Source organism: Oncorhynchus gorbuscha, linkage group LG11 (genome assembly GCF_021184085.1).
Source record: "Oncorhynchus gorbuscha isolate QuinsamMale2020 ecotype Even-year linkage group LG11, OgorEven_v1.0, whole genome shotgun sequence".
NCBI classification, from domain to species: domain Eukaryota; kingdom Metazoa; phylum Chordata; class Actinopteri; order Salmoniformes; family Salmonidae; genus Oncorhynchus; species Oncorhynchus gorbuscha.
The window spans coordinates 75,687,201-75,704,867 of NC_060183.1; the positions used below are offsets into that span (position 1 = coordinate 75,687,201).

Below are 17,667 nucleotides of genomic sequence, written 5' to 3' on the forward strand. Positions count from 1 at the left end.
CTCTGTACTTTTCAAACTGTACATCTAACCTGGTGACATTAGGTTGCACAACTCGACACCACTCTGCCATCGAAGCAACCTTCAACTATAACTACTTTGTTTTATCCAACGGTCTAGTCACAGAAGTGACATTATGTATCTCTTTTAACACCATGCTGCCAATGATCAACCTTCACTCTCTAATATCTCCGTTTCATCTAACGGTCTGTATATTGACAACATGCGCCATTGCATTATGTCTTGTAGTTTGCGTTTAGTTAAATGGGTTGGTGGGAACAGCAACCAAACCTGGTCTTCACACCCTCTGCTCTGAGTGAAGACAGGATATCCTCTGACAGGGCTGAGGATGTATTCACACTTAGTGCACCGCTGTTTCCTTTCAGTAATTTCACTCGGTATGTATGCTATGGCAGAGCCTGTCCAAGCTAAATGATTAATGGGGTTGAAACGGCTAACGATGGCGGAATCCAGGTCTCAAGAAAAATATTTGAGCTGAAAAGACATCCAGGGTTTCTTTTCTAAATGTCTTCTACAATGACCCGTCTCTCATGAGAAATGCTATTATTGCTGCTCGGCAACACATTGGTCCAATATGTCAAACAAAAGCACTTACCCTGCTAACAGTGTTTAATGTCACCATTTGAGTTTGATGTACAGAACCAGAAACACATTGGTAAAGAGAATCATGAATTTTGGATTTCATTTGACTTCAACCTTTTCAAGTTGCCAGTGAGAAACAGAGTTGTGTTTCTAATAATAAAATCCCCCTTGAAGCAAGTCAAGAAGCATTGCTGATACTTTGTCTTTAAAAAAAAGAACAGAGAACTTAACTTCAAGGCAGTGTGGATATAAGTCCCTGTGGATTGAGTATGTGTGCTAAGTGGAGAACGGCTGGTTGGAAATAGCTAAATAAATGCAAGTGTAGAACCAAATACTGCAGAAAGCTTTATATAATGGTATATTGTGAGCAATAGCTGTAGTTGAATGTATTGTACAGCAAGCTGTGTGTAGGCTATATGGAGAGAGTAAGATATAACTCAAGGGCCTGACAGAAAATATGAATCATGAGTTGATGTTTGACTAGTAGGCCTAACCCAGTCAAGTCATAGGTATGTGATCATTTAATTGGTCTGGATATTTAGTCAGAAAAACATACTATGTAAAAAATAAAAAAAAATTTAGATGACCTGTACACTATTGAAGTTGACCATTTTCTGCTATTGAGTTCTGTGTTGGGGGCTGCACATCCAAATTGGGTTTAGACTAGCTTAATGAACACACACTTGAATATAATTAAATAGGACGACAAACAATACCTTGGTTGGTAACCACAATATTTTATATGGACATACTCTAAATTGTTAAAGCATAATAGAGGACTGAGGGAGAGTAAAGACAGAACTGACCGCAACATTATGATTTAATGAAAATCATGCATTTAAAACAGCATCAGTTACAAAATATATACAAAGAGGGTTTGTTTATTAAATAAATACTGCACCATGTAATAAATTAATCTACTCATGTACACTATGTGAAATGGCATTGGTCCAGAATGTCCTCTGGCTTGCTCTACCTTTGATGATGTCACAGTAGGGCACAGTTGAAACCACACCATTGGCTTAGCAAAAGACCACCTGGCTAGAAGCCAACTCTCCACCTTGTGTTGTGGAATGTTTTCACAGTAACACGTTTCCTCCTCTGCCCTGCAGAGAGCTACTCAATTTATCCCCACCCTGTTGAAGCCTCGCCTTAACCAAAACACCGAACTCCGCAACCACACAAAAAGATTGTCCTTTAAAAAAACATTAGCGTTTCAGTTCCTTTTTGCAATGTATTGTCTGGATCCAGCCCAGCATTGTCCCGCTCCTCTTACCAGCCTTTTTCTCTTGGCTTTCCATGAAGGGATGCGTTCTTTGTACCTCCATTCCATCCATGCAGCCACAGACTTCCCACCACGTCAAGTTCTCCCGTTAAACCAATCCCAGCCTCTTGACCTCTCACGCAAACACCAAAGCCCCCAAAATGGCTGCAGTCTTGGTTCTTCAGTTGCACCTCTGCAGCAGCATGTTGAGTGCGTACTCCATGCGACTGCACAGGTCAGCGCTGCAGCCGGCCATTAGGAGGGTGCTCAGGCGCATGTTGGTGGAGACGCGCTCCTCGTTGATGTAGGTGAGCAGGTACTCATCACTCTGTCTGCACAGGAGGATCTTGGTGTGGTCATGGTAGAAGTTCACCTGCAAGGGAGGGGAGGGAGGTTAGGAGGAATACCAACTAAGCAAGGATTCTGTCACATTGGAGTGGGAATATGTAGACGGTCTGTGGTGAGGCGTGTGTCTAGCAGTCTAGTCAGATTAGAGATTTGTGTAGAGAGGTGTGCGCGCTTGCACTTGTGAAAGCGAGGAGTTTGATTGTGTGAAAGTGTGGCTGGATATGTTTCAATATATTCTCATTTGTTTTTCCATATCAGGGAGTTTGTCCCCCACTTTCAAGAAGCACAGTCAAATGGGTTAATCTAAAATGTCTCCCTACTCATTTTAGAGAACAGTCATCTAGAAATAAGACCATAAGCGATATAGCTGTGCAGCTGTACCTGGAAGGTGCCGTCGTTGAAGAGCATCATGAGGGCCCGGTCAGACTTCAGCCACTGCAGCAGGTAGAGCCTGGGGGCCCTGGGGTCTGCCACATTGGGCAAGTCTCCACCATCCATAAGGTTCTCCTCCATGTAATGGGCAAAGTATTTCAAAATGGTGACCTGGCCAACGAATGGCTCTGGAGCCTCGCAGGTGGAGAAGACCGAACAATGGCCCAGCTCGGCATAGTAGTGAACGGTCCTGGAGAAAACACCATTTGGGAAAACAGTTAGAGGGATACCAATGGCATGATAACACCTTGTGTGAGAATGGAATAGCTAAGTAATAGCAATGCCTAGGGATCGACCAGGCCAAACGTATCCTTTTTTTTCTACCTAAATAGCTTTGGAATTGACCATCCTCTTTTCCAATGCATTAGTAAGATCTGGAACCAAACTTCAGACAGGGTGGCACTACTCACCTCTTATCTGACAGCAGACTCATGTGTGTGCCATTGTTGAAGAGGACTCCCACGGTGTGGTCCGACAGCTGGTAGCCAAAGCCATACTTGTTAGAGTAGTCCACCCATTTGGTCACCCACTGGAAGCTGCTGCCCAGATTCTCTTTGGGAAGGTCATCCGCTAGGGGGAGGGGAAAACATTAACTCAATACTATACCACAGAATTGAGAAAAATCTCTTAATTTCTTGTATGGTTTCATTTGAATTACATGTTTAGGTTGCCACGGTGATATAAATCAAATACATTTTTATCTTCATTCAGTTCATTGTGTTTATTACATACCTTCCGGCATATTCTCCAGACACCCTTGCAGCACCCGGGCCACGGTGTCTGCTACACTGCCCATGGTACTGTCCTCAAGACCTGCAGACCAATCAAAAAATATATCAAAGACCATTCTCTATGTTTACATTTGGTTTCAAAAACATCCTACTGAACTAGGAATCTATCCTATCTCAGTCTTCTAAAAAGACTGCACATTGATTGTCTCAAATGTAACTAGCACACTTTAAAATCCACTCATACTTAAAAAAAGATCATATATCTAACTGTGCACTATATAGGGAATAGTGTGCAAATTTACACAAAGCCAAGTCTAGCTCTGCACTTACATTCACTACTGCAGCTGCCCAGGGTGCCTCTGACAATCAAACGGATTGTATCCTTCAGCTGCTGCTTGTTGGTGCCGTTGACCCCTTCCTTGACAGAGGCCGCTGGCCTGGCCACGCTGGGGGCCACAGGGAGCTTGCTGCGGTTCTCCGATGCCTGTCTGGAGAGAGGCTGGCTGATAGACGTCTTCCTCAGGTCATTCCGCAGCCTGGTGAGCTCCTCTTCCTCTTTGGCCATTCTATCTATGTGCAGAACAAAAATGGCAGTTAGAAAATGGTGTCAAATTTAACTAAGATGGCCACTACGAAGGTAAGATCAGCATTGTTTTTAACCAACTTTGTTTTGTTGCATTTGTCAGGTTACTTTGATACATGTATGCAGATGTATTGGAGCAAGTAGACCAAGTTCCATTGCAATTTATTGAGAATGTGAACGTTAAATCATCCTCCTTACTACTCAAATACCCTTTCAATACTTAACATTTCACGAGGATAATAAGCACACACAGACAGGGAGTACCTTTAAAGTACTACTTACTCAAAGTCCCCAAGTACTTGGCTTTGTCCTTCTTGCCCCCTCCGAACAGGGCGGCCGCAGCCTTCTTGAAGAAGCTCTTGGCAGGGCTGGTGTGGTGGAGGTCTGGGGCCGTGTGGCAGCAGCTGGCCGACAGCTTGTCTGGAGTGAACCCCTGGGAGACACACAGAAAGGGAATGGAAGTTAGCCTGATGTCGAGGTAGCCCAGGGACCAAGTATGGATTGATCTCTACCTAAATATGGGTAGAAAGGAGGTGTGCTTCTTGGGATAAGTGTTGGGTATGCATGGTCAGTATGTCACAGAGACCGACAGCCTCCCCCTTCCAAACATGAAACACACCTGGGTGAAGAAGTCGTGTCTGAGGATGTCCTCCAGGTGTGGTCTGTCTGCAGGGCTCTTGGCCAGCATCCTGCTGATCAGCTGTTTGGCCTGGGCCGTCAGGGAGGAGGGCAGGGTGTAGCGTGCCTCACGGATACATCGGTACGTCTCCTTCAGGTTGGTGGTCTCAAACGGGGGTCTGCCAAGGAGCATGGTGTACCTGCAGATGCAAGGGATGGACAGAGACAGTCAGTAACCCCACTAATGACGGCCAGTGTTTGGGTCAGACCTATACTCTATCCACCGTTTTACAGTCAAGGGAATAGCCGTGTGTTCACACAATCACAACCAATAAATTGCAGCTGCCTGCACTCACTCAAGATGGTCTAAAGAAACAGGAGTTGAATAGCTAAACTCAAACTTCAACAGCTGAATCCTAACATGAGAAGCATGTGCATAACCTAAACCTACAGTACAATTCTGAAATCTGACTGACACAAATGCCAGGATTAACCCAAGTAGCCTCCAACATATCTAGTTAAATAGAGGTAAAATACACTAACATCTCAGGTTAGGACTTAAACACTTCGGGAATTCAGACATGAATCTGAATGAAGCAAGAGGCTCTATTGAGGTGAATGTGAACATGGAAGTATCCAAACCAAACATACATGACGCATCCCAGGGCCCAGATGTCCGACTCGCAGCCGTGGCCCTGCTTGTTGAGCACCTCAGGGGACAGGTAGTTGGGCGTGCCACATATCGTCCTCCTTCGGTTCTCAACGGGCTCCAGCTTGGCAGCCAGGCCAAAGTCCCCTACCTTCAGGTCCATAGACTCGTTGATGAAGAAATTGCCTACGGGGAGGAGGGGCGGGGGGGGGTTAGTGACTTTGGTCATGACAATGAAGACAACCTCAAGAGGGGGAAATAGACAAGAGGCAGTCTGTCTAATGAACTTGGCTACGCACATCTTATAAAAAGAGCAACATTCAGCAAGGTAGAAGGATTATTCATTTAAAGCAGTGGTAAGTCAGAAGTCAATGAGTACAAATGTTCTATCAATGACCTGAAGGATGTGCCATTGTCCTAATACACTACAGAAATGGTGAGCATCCATTTGTTTGCTTAATGGTGAAACAAAAACAATATTTCACCCAATGATCCAACAGAGACTGGTGTGAGTAGCCAACCTACCCAGTTTCAGGTCCCTGTGCAGGATCTCCTGTTCGTGGAGGTACCTCAACCCGGAGACGATCTGTCGGAGGTAGTACCTCACCTCAGGCTCTGTCAGTACTTTCCGAGCCTTCAGGATGTGGGCCAGTGACTGCAAGGTAAACAAAGGAAGTGGTTAAAAAGATATCACCTCTGTTGAAACCAAAGAAGTAGGCAGCAAAGTCAACCGAGTCTTATTAATTAAAGGCACAACATTTTGCAACAGAAAATGAAACTGAGCATTTGTTAATTGACCACTTTAGTAAAGGTTAGGGGAGGGTTTAACTCACTCGTCGACTGCAGTATTCCAAGAGAATGTAGATGTTGTCTTTGTCCTCAAAGTGGTGGAAGAAGTGCACAATGTGCTTATGGTGGAGAATTCTGTGCAGCTCAATCTCTCTGTCAATCTGTGGAGGAATTCAAATTGCCTATGGTCAAATTACATGCACACACACGACATGCGCCACAATCAATAAAAGAAAGTAAAGCATTGCGCATACCTTTTCCCTTTGGTGCGGTTTGGAGACCCGCGTGTGTGGAATGATCTTTGCAGCATACACTTTGCCTGATGCCAAATCTGTGAATTCATAACATTTGGCAAATCCTCCCTATGGACAGAGAAGTGTCAGATCGGTAAATCAACAAAGATGTACTGAAAATGGACCAGCGGATCGATGTAGCCTGACGCTCAATATCTCACAGCCATTGGTGTAATTGCATGGACCCACATCGAAACAGTTTACACCAATAACGTGATAAATCATAATATTATCATCAATCAAAATGGCTTGCAATAGGCTACTGCAAATGATAACATGAATGTACAACAACTTTTTTTCCCTGGACAATAATGGAATTGTTTTTTGTTTTTTTTAAGACTCAGACAGGTAGAATTCCTAACCAATCTGTTGAAATGAATTTACCTTGCCCAGAACTTTTCCTCGGCAATAGCATTTCCCCTTCGTTGGATCCGTAATAATCCGTGACAACTCTTGTGTGGCTTGAATTTGCTCCTCTGACTTCTTCCTCTTGATCTCGGAGGGCTTGTTCACCGAGTGTTCACACATGGTGGGTTGGTGAGCGATACTCCTGAGTATATCCATGTCTACTCTACAGTGAGAGAGACTTGCTGCATTTGATGTGGAACGCTGAACAGTCGCTCCGAGCTTTATAAAGGAGTGTCCGCCCCTAACAATCGACGTCACACAGTATGGCTCTCCGCCGAGGGGGTGAAAGTGTGATATGACTTCAAACCATGTTCAACAAATCGGTGTTGAAGAACGCACGCAACAACACCTCTGCCTAGCAAACTCGTAGGTATAATATCCATACTGTGAGACAAGCTGCTCCATATGAAAATACACATATGCGCAAATCATAGCGTTCCTAATATAATGTTCGTTAAATATGTCAAATGTATATATATATAATATCAGAAAATCTCGGGTACAATCCCATCTCTAGTTATCAAACTGAAACGTTTATCAATTCAATTCAAGGGGCTTTATTGGCATGGGAAACATGTGTTAACATTGCCAAAGCAAGTGAGGTAGATAATATATACAAAAGTGAAATAAACAATAAAAAAAATATCACCACCTTCAGATGATGATAAATGATGGTGCCAAATAAGAGACCGAGATGTTGGGCTACTATAGTCCCTAATAAATAAAACACTTACACGGATTATAAAAAAACACCACCTTTTCTTTAGCATATGTGTATTCAATAGGAACCCTTCTGATAGTTTGGAGGGGTGAGGACGCCACCCAGTGGAACTCAACGGGTCTTCCATACATATTGTGTGCCTCGTTATGATGATGATCAGTGTGAAAAGAACAGATAGAGGCCTAGACAATATGTATTTTTTTAACAATTATTGCTCAGCCAAATTACAATATGACAATCAGTTGTATATAAAGTTTACATAATTTCACACAAATCAAATATTCTACTGTTTGATCACAAAACATGAATAAATACCATGTTTTTCTATTATTTAAAATGTACTGTCTTAATATAATAATATATCTTATGTCTTTCTACTACAACCCACCACCCACCTGCATTGGTCAGTGTGTGAATATAAATACACTGTATAATAGCTAGTGGCATGACATCATGTGACCAACCTAAATGCAGGAGGTGTGTGACAGTTTCACACTTTCTTTTCATACCAAATCCAGAGGTGGTTGGTTGAAAGGGAAGTAGCTATATAAGACCATTAGAAACTCCAGTCGTCTTGCTTTACTGTCGAAGTAATCTACTGCAAGGTAAGACGCATTTAACTGTTCTATAATCTTGTTACTATTGTAGTAGTACTATACTTTCACTGTATTGTTACAGTGGGTTAACATGATCTACTTTTCTACGGTAGCTTTTACGTTTGTGCGTTGAAATCTATATATTTAAGACCTGATCACTGGAAGGGAGTGGCAGGTAACCTTGTGGTTAAAAGCTTTGGGCCAGTAACTGAAAGGTTGCTGGTTCAAATCCCTGATCTGTCTAGATGAAAAACATGCCGATGTGCCCACCCTAATTGCTCTGGATAAGAGTGATTGGTAAAATGTAGATGTATCCTTATCTAAGTCCTGAAAATATAAATATATGACATTTAGCAGACACTTTTATCCAAAGCAAATAAAAGTCATGTGTGCATACATTCTTTTTATGTATGGGTGGCCCCGGGAATCAAACCCACAACCCTGGCGGTGCCAGCACCATGCTCTACCAACTGAGCCATACAGGACCACCCCAATTTAAATCCTGATAACTAGAAACATACACATTTTATGTCCTGATAACTAGAAACATCCCTATTGATATCCTGATAACTAGAAACATCCCTATTGATATCCTGATAACTAGAAACATCCCTATTGATATCCTGATAACTAGAAACATCCCTATTGATATCCTGATAACTAGAAACATCCCTATTGATATCCTGATAACTAGAAACATCCCTATTGATATCCTGATAACTAGAAACATCCCTATTTATATCCCAATAACTAGAAACATCCTGATAACTAGAAACATCCCTATTTATATCCTGATAACTAGAAACATCCCTATTTATATCCCAATAACTAGAAACATCCTGATAACTAGAAACATCCCTATTTATATCCTGATAACTAGAAACATCCCTATTGATATCCTGATAACTAGAAACATCCCTATTGATATCCTGATAACTAGAAACATCCCTATTGATATCCTGATAACTAGAAACATCCCTATTGATATCCTGATAACTAGAAACATCCCTATTTATATCCCAATAACTAGAAACATCCTGATAACTAGAAACATCCCTATTTATATCCTGATAACTAGAAACATCCCTATTTATATCCCAATAACTAGAAACATCCTGATAACTAGAAACATCCCTATTTATATCCTGATAACTAGAAACATCCCTATTTATATCCTGATAACTAGAAACATCCCTATTTATATCCTGATAACTAGAAACATCCCTATTTATATCCCGAACTAGAAACATCCCTATTTATATCCCGATAACTAGAAACATCCCTATTGATATCCTGATAACTAGAAACATCCCTATTGATATCCTGATAACTAGAAACATCCCTATTGATATCCTGATAACTAGAAACATCCCTATTGATATCCTGATAACTAGAAACATCCCTATTGATATCCTGATAACTATAAACATCCCTATTTATATCCTGATAACTATAAACATCCCTATTTATATCCCAATAACTAGAAACATCCTGATAACTAGAAACATCCCTATTTATATCCTGAACTAGAAACATCCCTATTTATATCCTGATAACTAGAAACATCCCTATTTATATCCTGATAACTAGAAACATCACTATTTTATGTCCTCATAAATAGAAACATCCCTATTTATATCCTGATAACTAGAAACATCCCTATTTATGTCCTGATGCTAATTTGCATTCATTAGGCACTGTAATGTAACAGTGAACAATGAAAGAAAGGTGTTTGTGAAATGTTTTTGTGAAGGTCGGTATAAAAGTTCTGGTAATCCATTACCCCTAAACATGCTAGTTTTATTTGGTAAGTAGATCCAATTATTTGTGTATTGTATATTGCACCGAAACAGAAAATACTTATTCAGTCAGTAGACAAGCACCGGACATGATTACTATTTCTGACCGTCTAGACTTTAGTCAGTTACCTGGCTCACATGAAGTACTACTCCATGTGATAAAAGTAGTATGAGTCTAACAAACTGTTCTTAAAGGAGGAACAGAAAAGGTTGAGAACCACTACTTTAGGCTACCTGAATACATACTACTACTTTAGGCTACCTGAATACATACCACTATTTTAGGCTACCTGAATACATACCACTATTTTAGGCTACCTGAATACATACCACTAATTTAGGCCACCTGAATACATACCACTATTTTAGGCTACCTGAATACATACCACTATTTTAGGCTACCTGAATACATACCACTATTTTAGGCTACCTGAATACATACCACTATTTTAGGCTACCTGAATACATACCACTATTTTAGGCTACCTGAATACATACCACTACTTTAGGCTACCTGAATACATACCACTACTTTAGGCTACCTGAATACATACCACTATTTTAGGCTACCTGAATACATACCACTATTTTAGGCTACCTGAATACATACCACTATTTTAGGCTACCTGAATACATACCACTATTTTAGGCTACCTGAATACATACCACTATTTTAGGCTACCTGAATACATTCCATCTAGAAGTTTCAATTCACCTGTATTCTATTTCCATCTACCTACATTTCTGTTTCTACCTTCCTCTGCAGCTCCCTATCCTGATCCTCCTGTACCAACCATGTCAAACTGCACCTCCACAACCCCCTGTGGGGACAACTGCTGCCCACACTTCAGCAGGGGTCAAATCCTGGGTCCGGTCACGTTTGTTCTCATCGTGCTTGGTGTGTGTGGAGGCCTAGCTTATTGGTGGCGTCGCCAGACCAGGCAGGACCAGCTCACCTCCCAAGTTTCGCCCAAGCTAACACAGATCAACAAACCTCAATCGAAATCCTCTAGAGTCTCTGAGAACAGTGAACCATGTCCTGTGATGGAAAGACCACCACTCCCATTCCCCACGGATGACGTGTCAATGTCTATGGCGGCTGGCTACCCAATGGGAAGCCACAGTGATAGAGCTGGGTGCTATGAGAGTGACTATGAAAATGTGCGACTGGCAAGACCAGAGGAGCCAAAGGCAGATGCTGGCAACTGTTCAGCAAGCGTGGGTAGTGAGGGGGACTGTATGATGTGTGATGCTCCAGAAGAAGAGGGTAGTGAGGGGGACTACATGATGTATAATGCCCCAGAACAAGAGGGTAGTGAGGGGGACTACATGATGTATAATGCCCCAGAACAAGAGGGTAGTGAGGGGAACTGTATTATGAGTGATGCTCCAGAAGAAGAGAAGGAGGACGGCATTTATGCCAACTACTAAAGGGACATCAAAAATAGTGATGCATCTGCTGCAGCTGGACCTAGTGGCTTAGCTGTGCATAGATCCTAATAATTATCTGCAGGATAAATTCTGACCACAACCACAGTCTTCAATAGAACGCTTTTCTCGGGGCGATTTTTCTTGTTTGTGGCTTCAAATTGACTTGAGACATTTGAAAAGCAATAATAATAATGTCACACTAGAGAACTGATAAAAAAATGACTTGAAGCATGCAATCCTTTAGTCTGGCTGCATATCCAACAAAGTAAATGTGCATCAACGTTATAGTAAACACTGTAAACAAGCATATGTACAGTGCCTTGCGAAAGTATTCGGCCCCTTGAACTTTGCGACCTTTTGCCACATTTCAGGCTTCAAACATAAAGATATAAAACTGTATTTTGTTGTGAAGAATCAACAACAAGTGGGACACAATCATGAAGTGGAACGACATTTATTGGATGTTTCAAACTTTTTGAACAAATCAAAAACTGAAAAATTGGGCGTGCAAAATTATTCAGCCCCTTTACTTTCAGTGCAGCAAACTCTCTCCAGAAGTTCAGTGAGGATCTCTGAATGATTCATGTTGACCTAAATGACTAATGATGATAAATACAATCCACCTGTGTGTAATCAAGTCTCCGTATAAATGCACCTGCACTGTGATAGTCTCAGAGGTCCGTTAAAAGCGCAGAGAGCATCATGAAGAACAAGGAACACACCAGGCAGGTCCGAGATACTGTTGTGAAGAAGTTTAAAGCCGGATTTGGATACAAAAAGATTTCCCAAGCTTTAAACATCCCAAGGAGCACTGTGCAAGCGATAATATTGAAATGGAAGGAGTATCAGACCACTGCAAGTCTACCAAGACCTGGCCGTCCCTCTAAACTTTCAGCTCATACAAGGAGAAGACTGATCAGAGATGCAGCCAAGAGGCCCATGATCACTCTGGATGAACTGCAGAGATCTACAGCTGAGGTGGGAGACTCTGTCCATAGGACAACAATCAGTCGTATATTGCACAAATCTGGCCTTTATGGAAGAGTGGCAAGAAGAAAGCCATTTCTTAAAGATATCCATAAAAAGTGTCGTTTAAAGTTTGCCACAAGCCAACCTGGGAGACACACCAAACATGTGGAAGAAGGTGCTCTGGTCAGATGAAACCAAAATTGAACTTTTTGGCAACAATGCAAAACGTTATGTATGGCGTAAAAGCAACACAGCTCATCACCCTGAACACAGCATCCCCACTGTCAAACATGGTGGTGGCAGCATCATGGTTTGGGCCTGCTTTTCTTCATCAGGGACAGGGAAGATGGTTAAAATTGATGGGAAGATGGATGGAGCCAAATACAGGACCATTCTGGAAGAAAACCTGATGGAGTCTGCAAAAGACCTGAGACTGGGACGGAGATTTGTCTTCCAACAAGACAATGATCCAAAACATAAAGCAAAATCTACAATGGAATGGTTCAAAAATAAACATATCCAGGTGTTAGAATGGCCAAGTCAAAGTCCAGACCTGAATCCAATCGAGAATCTGTGGAAAGAACTGAAAACTGCTGTTCACAAATGCTCTCCATCCAACCTCACTGAGCTCGAGCTGTTTTGCAAGGAGGAATGGAAAAAAAATTCAGTCTCTCGATGTGTAAACCTGATAAAGACCCCAAGCGACTTATAGCTGTAATCGCAGCAAAAGGTGGCGCTACAAAGTATTAACTTAAGGGGGCTGAACAATTTTGCACGCCCAATTTTTCAGTTTTTGATTTGTTAAAAAAAGTTTGAAATTTCCAATAAATGTCGTTCCACTTCATGATTGTGTCCCACTTGATTCTTCACAAAAAAATACCGTTTTATATTTTTATGTTTGAAGCCTGAAATGTGGCAAAAGGACGCAAAGTTCATGGGGGCCGAATACTTTCGTAAGGCACTGTATTTTATTCCCTTCTATTTTACATTCTGCTAACCGCCTTTTTATTCTGTGACTAAGATTTAATAAGGTACTATTGAAGCTTTAGAGGGGCAGCAATAGCCAGCATGGTATTTTGTAATTCAACTTGCACATTGTACAAAACATTATGTGGGGCCAATGAAATGACATGAAACATTTGTTAAGTTTTCTTGCACACCATTGCTTACCATGCAATGAGCATATTGCCATTTGCTCTAAGGAAAAGTATTTATGTAACTGAATTAAATGTATATGACTGTAACCTATTGAGACACCGAAGGATAGGGCTTGTGGACAGTGATGACAACATAGGCCCACACCTGGTCTAACCCCGCCCCCTTGGAGCAGGTGTGTGGCCAATGAGGGAAGGGGAAGCGACAAACCACCACCATGGCATCCTCAGAAAGCTCCTTCAGCTTCTCCTCTAGAACTTCCATCTGTCAGACAGAAATGGCACAGATATGAAGGGAATTAGATACTGTGCCTACGTGTGTTGAGAGGTAATACCGGCCCAAAAGTAAGACTTTACTTCAGTGAACAGGGTTGAACAGGTTTGAGTCTTGTGGTCCACCAGGCTTTAAAAAAAAGTTAAACTTACCACTGCGGGGGCCAAAAATACAGTCACGCTGTTGCATCGTGATAGATCCGTCTGCAAAAGACAAGAAAAGAACATAGCATAGAAGCAAATGAAGCAGCGCTTCTCGAACAACAGCAGTGGAACTTTTTATGTACATCTCTGACGATATTGGTCATGATTACTGGTAGAGCATCTCTTAATAATCTCCTATATTGTGTGTCATTATTGTGACTGTAAAAGAGGTTATGGTAAAATGAAAATGTTTTGCATACTGTTCCAGTGACTTACTGCACATACTGGAAATTAAAATAAATAAGAAGCGTGTTCTCAGTCTGTAACGGTTGTCTTCGGTTAAAGGAGAGGAGGACCAAAGCGCAGCTTGGTAAGTGTTCATGATCATATTTATTTAAACTCAGAACACTAAACAAAATAACAAAGAGAATGAAACAAAACCGAAACAGTTCTGTAAGGTGACGAAAAACACGAAACAGAAAATAATCACCCACAAAACACAGGTGGGAAAAGGCTACCTAAGTATGATTCTCAATCAGAGACAACGAACGACACCAGGCCAAACACATAAACACAACATAGAAAAAAGAACATAGACTACCCACCCCAACTCACGCCCTGACCATACTGAAACAAAGACATAACAAAGGAACTAAGGTCAGAACGTGACACAGTCAACACAGATATTTCTGTCATTTATATCAGTTTTTATTGGACAGGTAGCCTACATGGTCCCTGACCAATAAACTTAATCAAATACATCAATAAAACATGGAATTCATACTGTACCTTCCAGAAATCCTTGCTGACAAAATTGGCCTTAGTATATGTTATTCCCCTCCACCAGGCTCTACCTCGTGGGTAGGTCTGCAGCATTGAGTTGATCTCAAACCCAGTGCATTGGAACCCAACTGCCGGTTGTTGGGCAGACTTGTCTCATTCATTGCAGTGAGTATAAAATGACATTCACATCACAACTAGTCATGTGGTGACAGATAATAGTTATATTGTTCTTTCATGTCAATGCTCAAAATACTATTGGGCATAACTGAGTGAATGTCCCTGTCCTTTGGCCTAAGTGAATGAATAGACCTTTGTTTCATTCATATTTCCCATCTTGAAGACAACAGGTATGGATACAGGTTTTAGTGTGAGAGATCCCCCTTGTACAGTATGTTTGTAGTTGTATGAGCTAGTCAATATCTGTCTGAGCATCTGGTTAAAAATATCACTGGACTAAGGCCTGGTTGGTCCATCAGTTAGTGTCGCCGTCTACAGCATACAGCATGAATCCAACCCACTGCCTTTGTGAGGGCCCTCTCTGTCCAGCTTCCATACCATCTCTCCTCTGTCCAATAAAACACACAAAATACAAAAAGATGTATTTAAAAAAAGTATAATATGACTAACAATACCTTGAGCTTAAAGGGCACTTTCAGGCCTGGCATCACAAACACGACCCACAGCCCCAGTCAAGATGGCCGACATCCACAAGGTAACAGAGCTGTTGTTTTTGGTAGCTGTAGAGAAGTCTTGTGTTGTCCTCCATGGTAACATCCCACTGCTGTGACCATGCAGAGAGGTCATATGAGAGTTTTACCTGGTTAGGTACAATGAACCTAGGTATTATTTCAGCAGTGTTGGGGAAGCGACTCTGAAATCATAGTTTACCAAACTACCAGTTACTGCACATTGGAATAAGCTACACTAAATATATATATTTTTTACTTAACTAAAGTATTTCACCACATCCAAGATACTTTGTGAAACATTATCATATCTAAATCTGACTTTGGGGTCAGATGTTAACAGAATGTGTAATTTAGCCTATTAACCCCCCCCAAACAATTCAAGTGAGAATTAAGAAGGTCTGATACTCTGATGCCAACAACAAAAAGTTGTGTAGGTTCAGTAGTTAGCTTCACCGCAAAAAAAAAGTAATTAACTGAAGACCAAGATTTGAATTTAGTTCAACGACCACCAAGCTACTGCAAAAATGTAGTTTCATTACTAGTTGAACTACATGCAGTTCACTACTCCCAAACGCTGTATTTCAGCACTAACTAAAGTTTAGAATTGAGACCATAAACCCAAACTATATCGCTCTTATATTCTCACTATAATTATATGACTATCTGCCGTCATTTCTACATACAGGATTCATACTACACAGAACAAAAATATAAACGCAACATGTAAAGCGTTGGTCCCATGTTTCATGATCTGATATAAAAGAACCCAGAAACGTTCCATATGCACAAAAATCGAATTTGTTTACACCTCTGTTTGTGAGCATTTCTCCTATGATATCGACAGGCATTAGCTACGGACAACGAAAACAATTAATTGCATTTCATCAATGGCAATTTGAATGCACAGAGATAACGTAACGAGATCCTGAGGCCCATTGTTGTGCCATTCATCCACCGCCATCACCTCATGTTTCGGCATGATAATGCACATCCCCATGATGTCGCAAGGATCTGTACATCATTCCTGGAAGCTGAAAATGTCCCAGTTCTTCCATGGCCTGCATACTCACCAGACACTTCACCCATTGAACATTTTTTTCGGGAAGCTCTGGGTCAACGTGTAGGACAGAATGTTCCAGGTCCGCCAATTGAAGAGGAGTGGGACAACATTCCACAGGCCATCAACACCGTGATCAACTCTATGTGAAGGAGATGTCGCACTGCATGAAGCAAATGGTTGCTAGATACTGACATTTTTAAAGGTATCTGTGACCAACAGATACATATCTGTATTCCCAGTCATGTGAAATCCAGAGTTTAGGGACAGATTCATTTATTTCAGTCGACTAATTTCCCTGTAAACTATAACTCAGTAATTATTTGAAATTGTTGCATGTTGGGTTATATTTTTGTTCAGTATAGAATGAGACTCATTCAGTTCAGTTAGTGAAATCCACGGGGCAATGAAAGAGGACGATAAATTGCGACATAGGCTCACTCGTTAGTGGAATATCAGCTCCAGTCTGCACATTTGACTTTCTTTTCCTTTTGCCATGAACACTAGAGGTCGCCACAGTAACATTCTAAATTAACATTCTAAAGCGTCATCGTCCAGAAACTGGTACTGTACTTGTGCTGCTGTGCCATTCACCTAGCGTCCAAGATCTAGCAGTTTAACCTAATATAGATAACAGGGAAATGTAATTACATTACTGACGACAGCGTGATCATTGCTCACAAATTCAGTCATGTTCCACGTATATTACCATTTAAAAGTCCTATTTTCATTATTAACCAGCGACATTATTAGCAATAATCTAGTCATTTTTTCTAAACTTCCAGACAGAGCACAGCATATAACCCACTTGGCAAGCGTCAAATCCAGATTGACAGGTTCTGCACCAATCAAATGATACTTTCTTCTTCTTCTATGATATAATTGTGGTCAGCAAACAAACGTTTAAGGTGCTGGAGTGTGTGGTCAATCACGGTTTACAACATTAGCTCTACACTTCTAAATCCTCCTACCTAACTCGGGAACACCTGGAAAATAAAAAAGAGCCCTAATAACTTCTAAAAGACCATCCCCAAATTCCCTTCCAACCCCCGTCCCCGTCCAACCTCAATAATCCTACACTTCAATCTTTCCCTCCCTTGAACATACTTACAACAATATAACAACACATGCAAAATCAAAATCACAGTTTCATCAACGATACACTCAAGACACAAACCATTCACATTCTTGCCAATCAGATGTAATGACGGGTTCAATGTACAATATCCTAGACGCAATCGAGCAAACACCACCTCTTCCTTCCTAATCTGAATTTTGAATCTTGGTCCACCTACCTTTCTTTGAAGGGCATATAAATGCCGGCCCTTTGGCTCAG

The 17,667-nt window shown here is 41.3% G+C and overlaps 2 protein-coding genes across 4 annotated transcripts; both read right to left on the bottom strand.

The window, feature by feature from the left end:
- Positions 1-1,402: 1,402 nt before the first annotated feature.
- On the bottom strand, positions 1,403-6,918 carry LOC123989474 (serine/threonine-protein kinase PLK2-like). The gene is made up of 12 exons (XM_046290515.1): positions 6,692-6,918; positions 6,269-6,376; positions 6,059-6,175; positions 5,751-5,880; positions 5,228-5,411; positions 4,578-4,776; positions 4,241-4,391; positions 3,706-3,945; positions 3,377-3,457; positions 3,055-3,214; positions 2,594-2,834; positions 1,403-2,237 (listed from the first exon to the last, which is right to left on the bottom strand). Exons 1-12 carry the CDS (start codon positions 6,869-6,871, stop codon positions 2,046-2,048), a joined length of 1,983 nt encoding a protein of 660 aa, XP_046146471.1. The 5' UTR covers positions 6,872-6,918; the 3' UTR covers positions 1,403-2,045.
- A 6,259-nt stretch (positions 6,919-13,177) lies between these two features.
- LOC123989476 (adenine nucleotide translocase lysine N-methyltransferase-like) lies at positions 13,178-16,480 on the bottom strand. Of its 3 annotated transcripts, none has more exons than XR_006830559.1 (4): positions 16,239-16,480; positions 15,218-15,363; positions 13,812-13,862; positions 13,178-13,650 (listed from the first exon to the last, which is right to left on the bottom strand). XR_006830559.1 is itself a non-coding variant. In XM_046290518.1 (4 exons), exons 2-4 carry the CDS (start codon positions 15,248-15,250, stop codon positions 13,477-13,479), a joined length of 258 nt encoding a protein of 85 aa, XP_046146474.1. In that variant the 5' UTR covers positions 15,251-15,366; positions 16,345-16,480; the 3' UTR covers positions 13,178-13,476. The 3 variants fall into 3 exon arrangements, 2 of the variants coding, with proteins under 2 accessions (XP_046146474.1, XP_046146475.1); XM_046290518.1 differs by having other exon boundaries at positions 15,218-15,366; positions 16,345-16,480; XM_046290519.1 differs by lacking the exon at positions 16,239-16,480 and having other exon boundaries at positions 15,218-15,605.
- Positions 16,481-17,667: the final 1,187 nt, after the last annotated feature.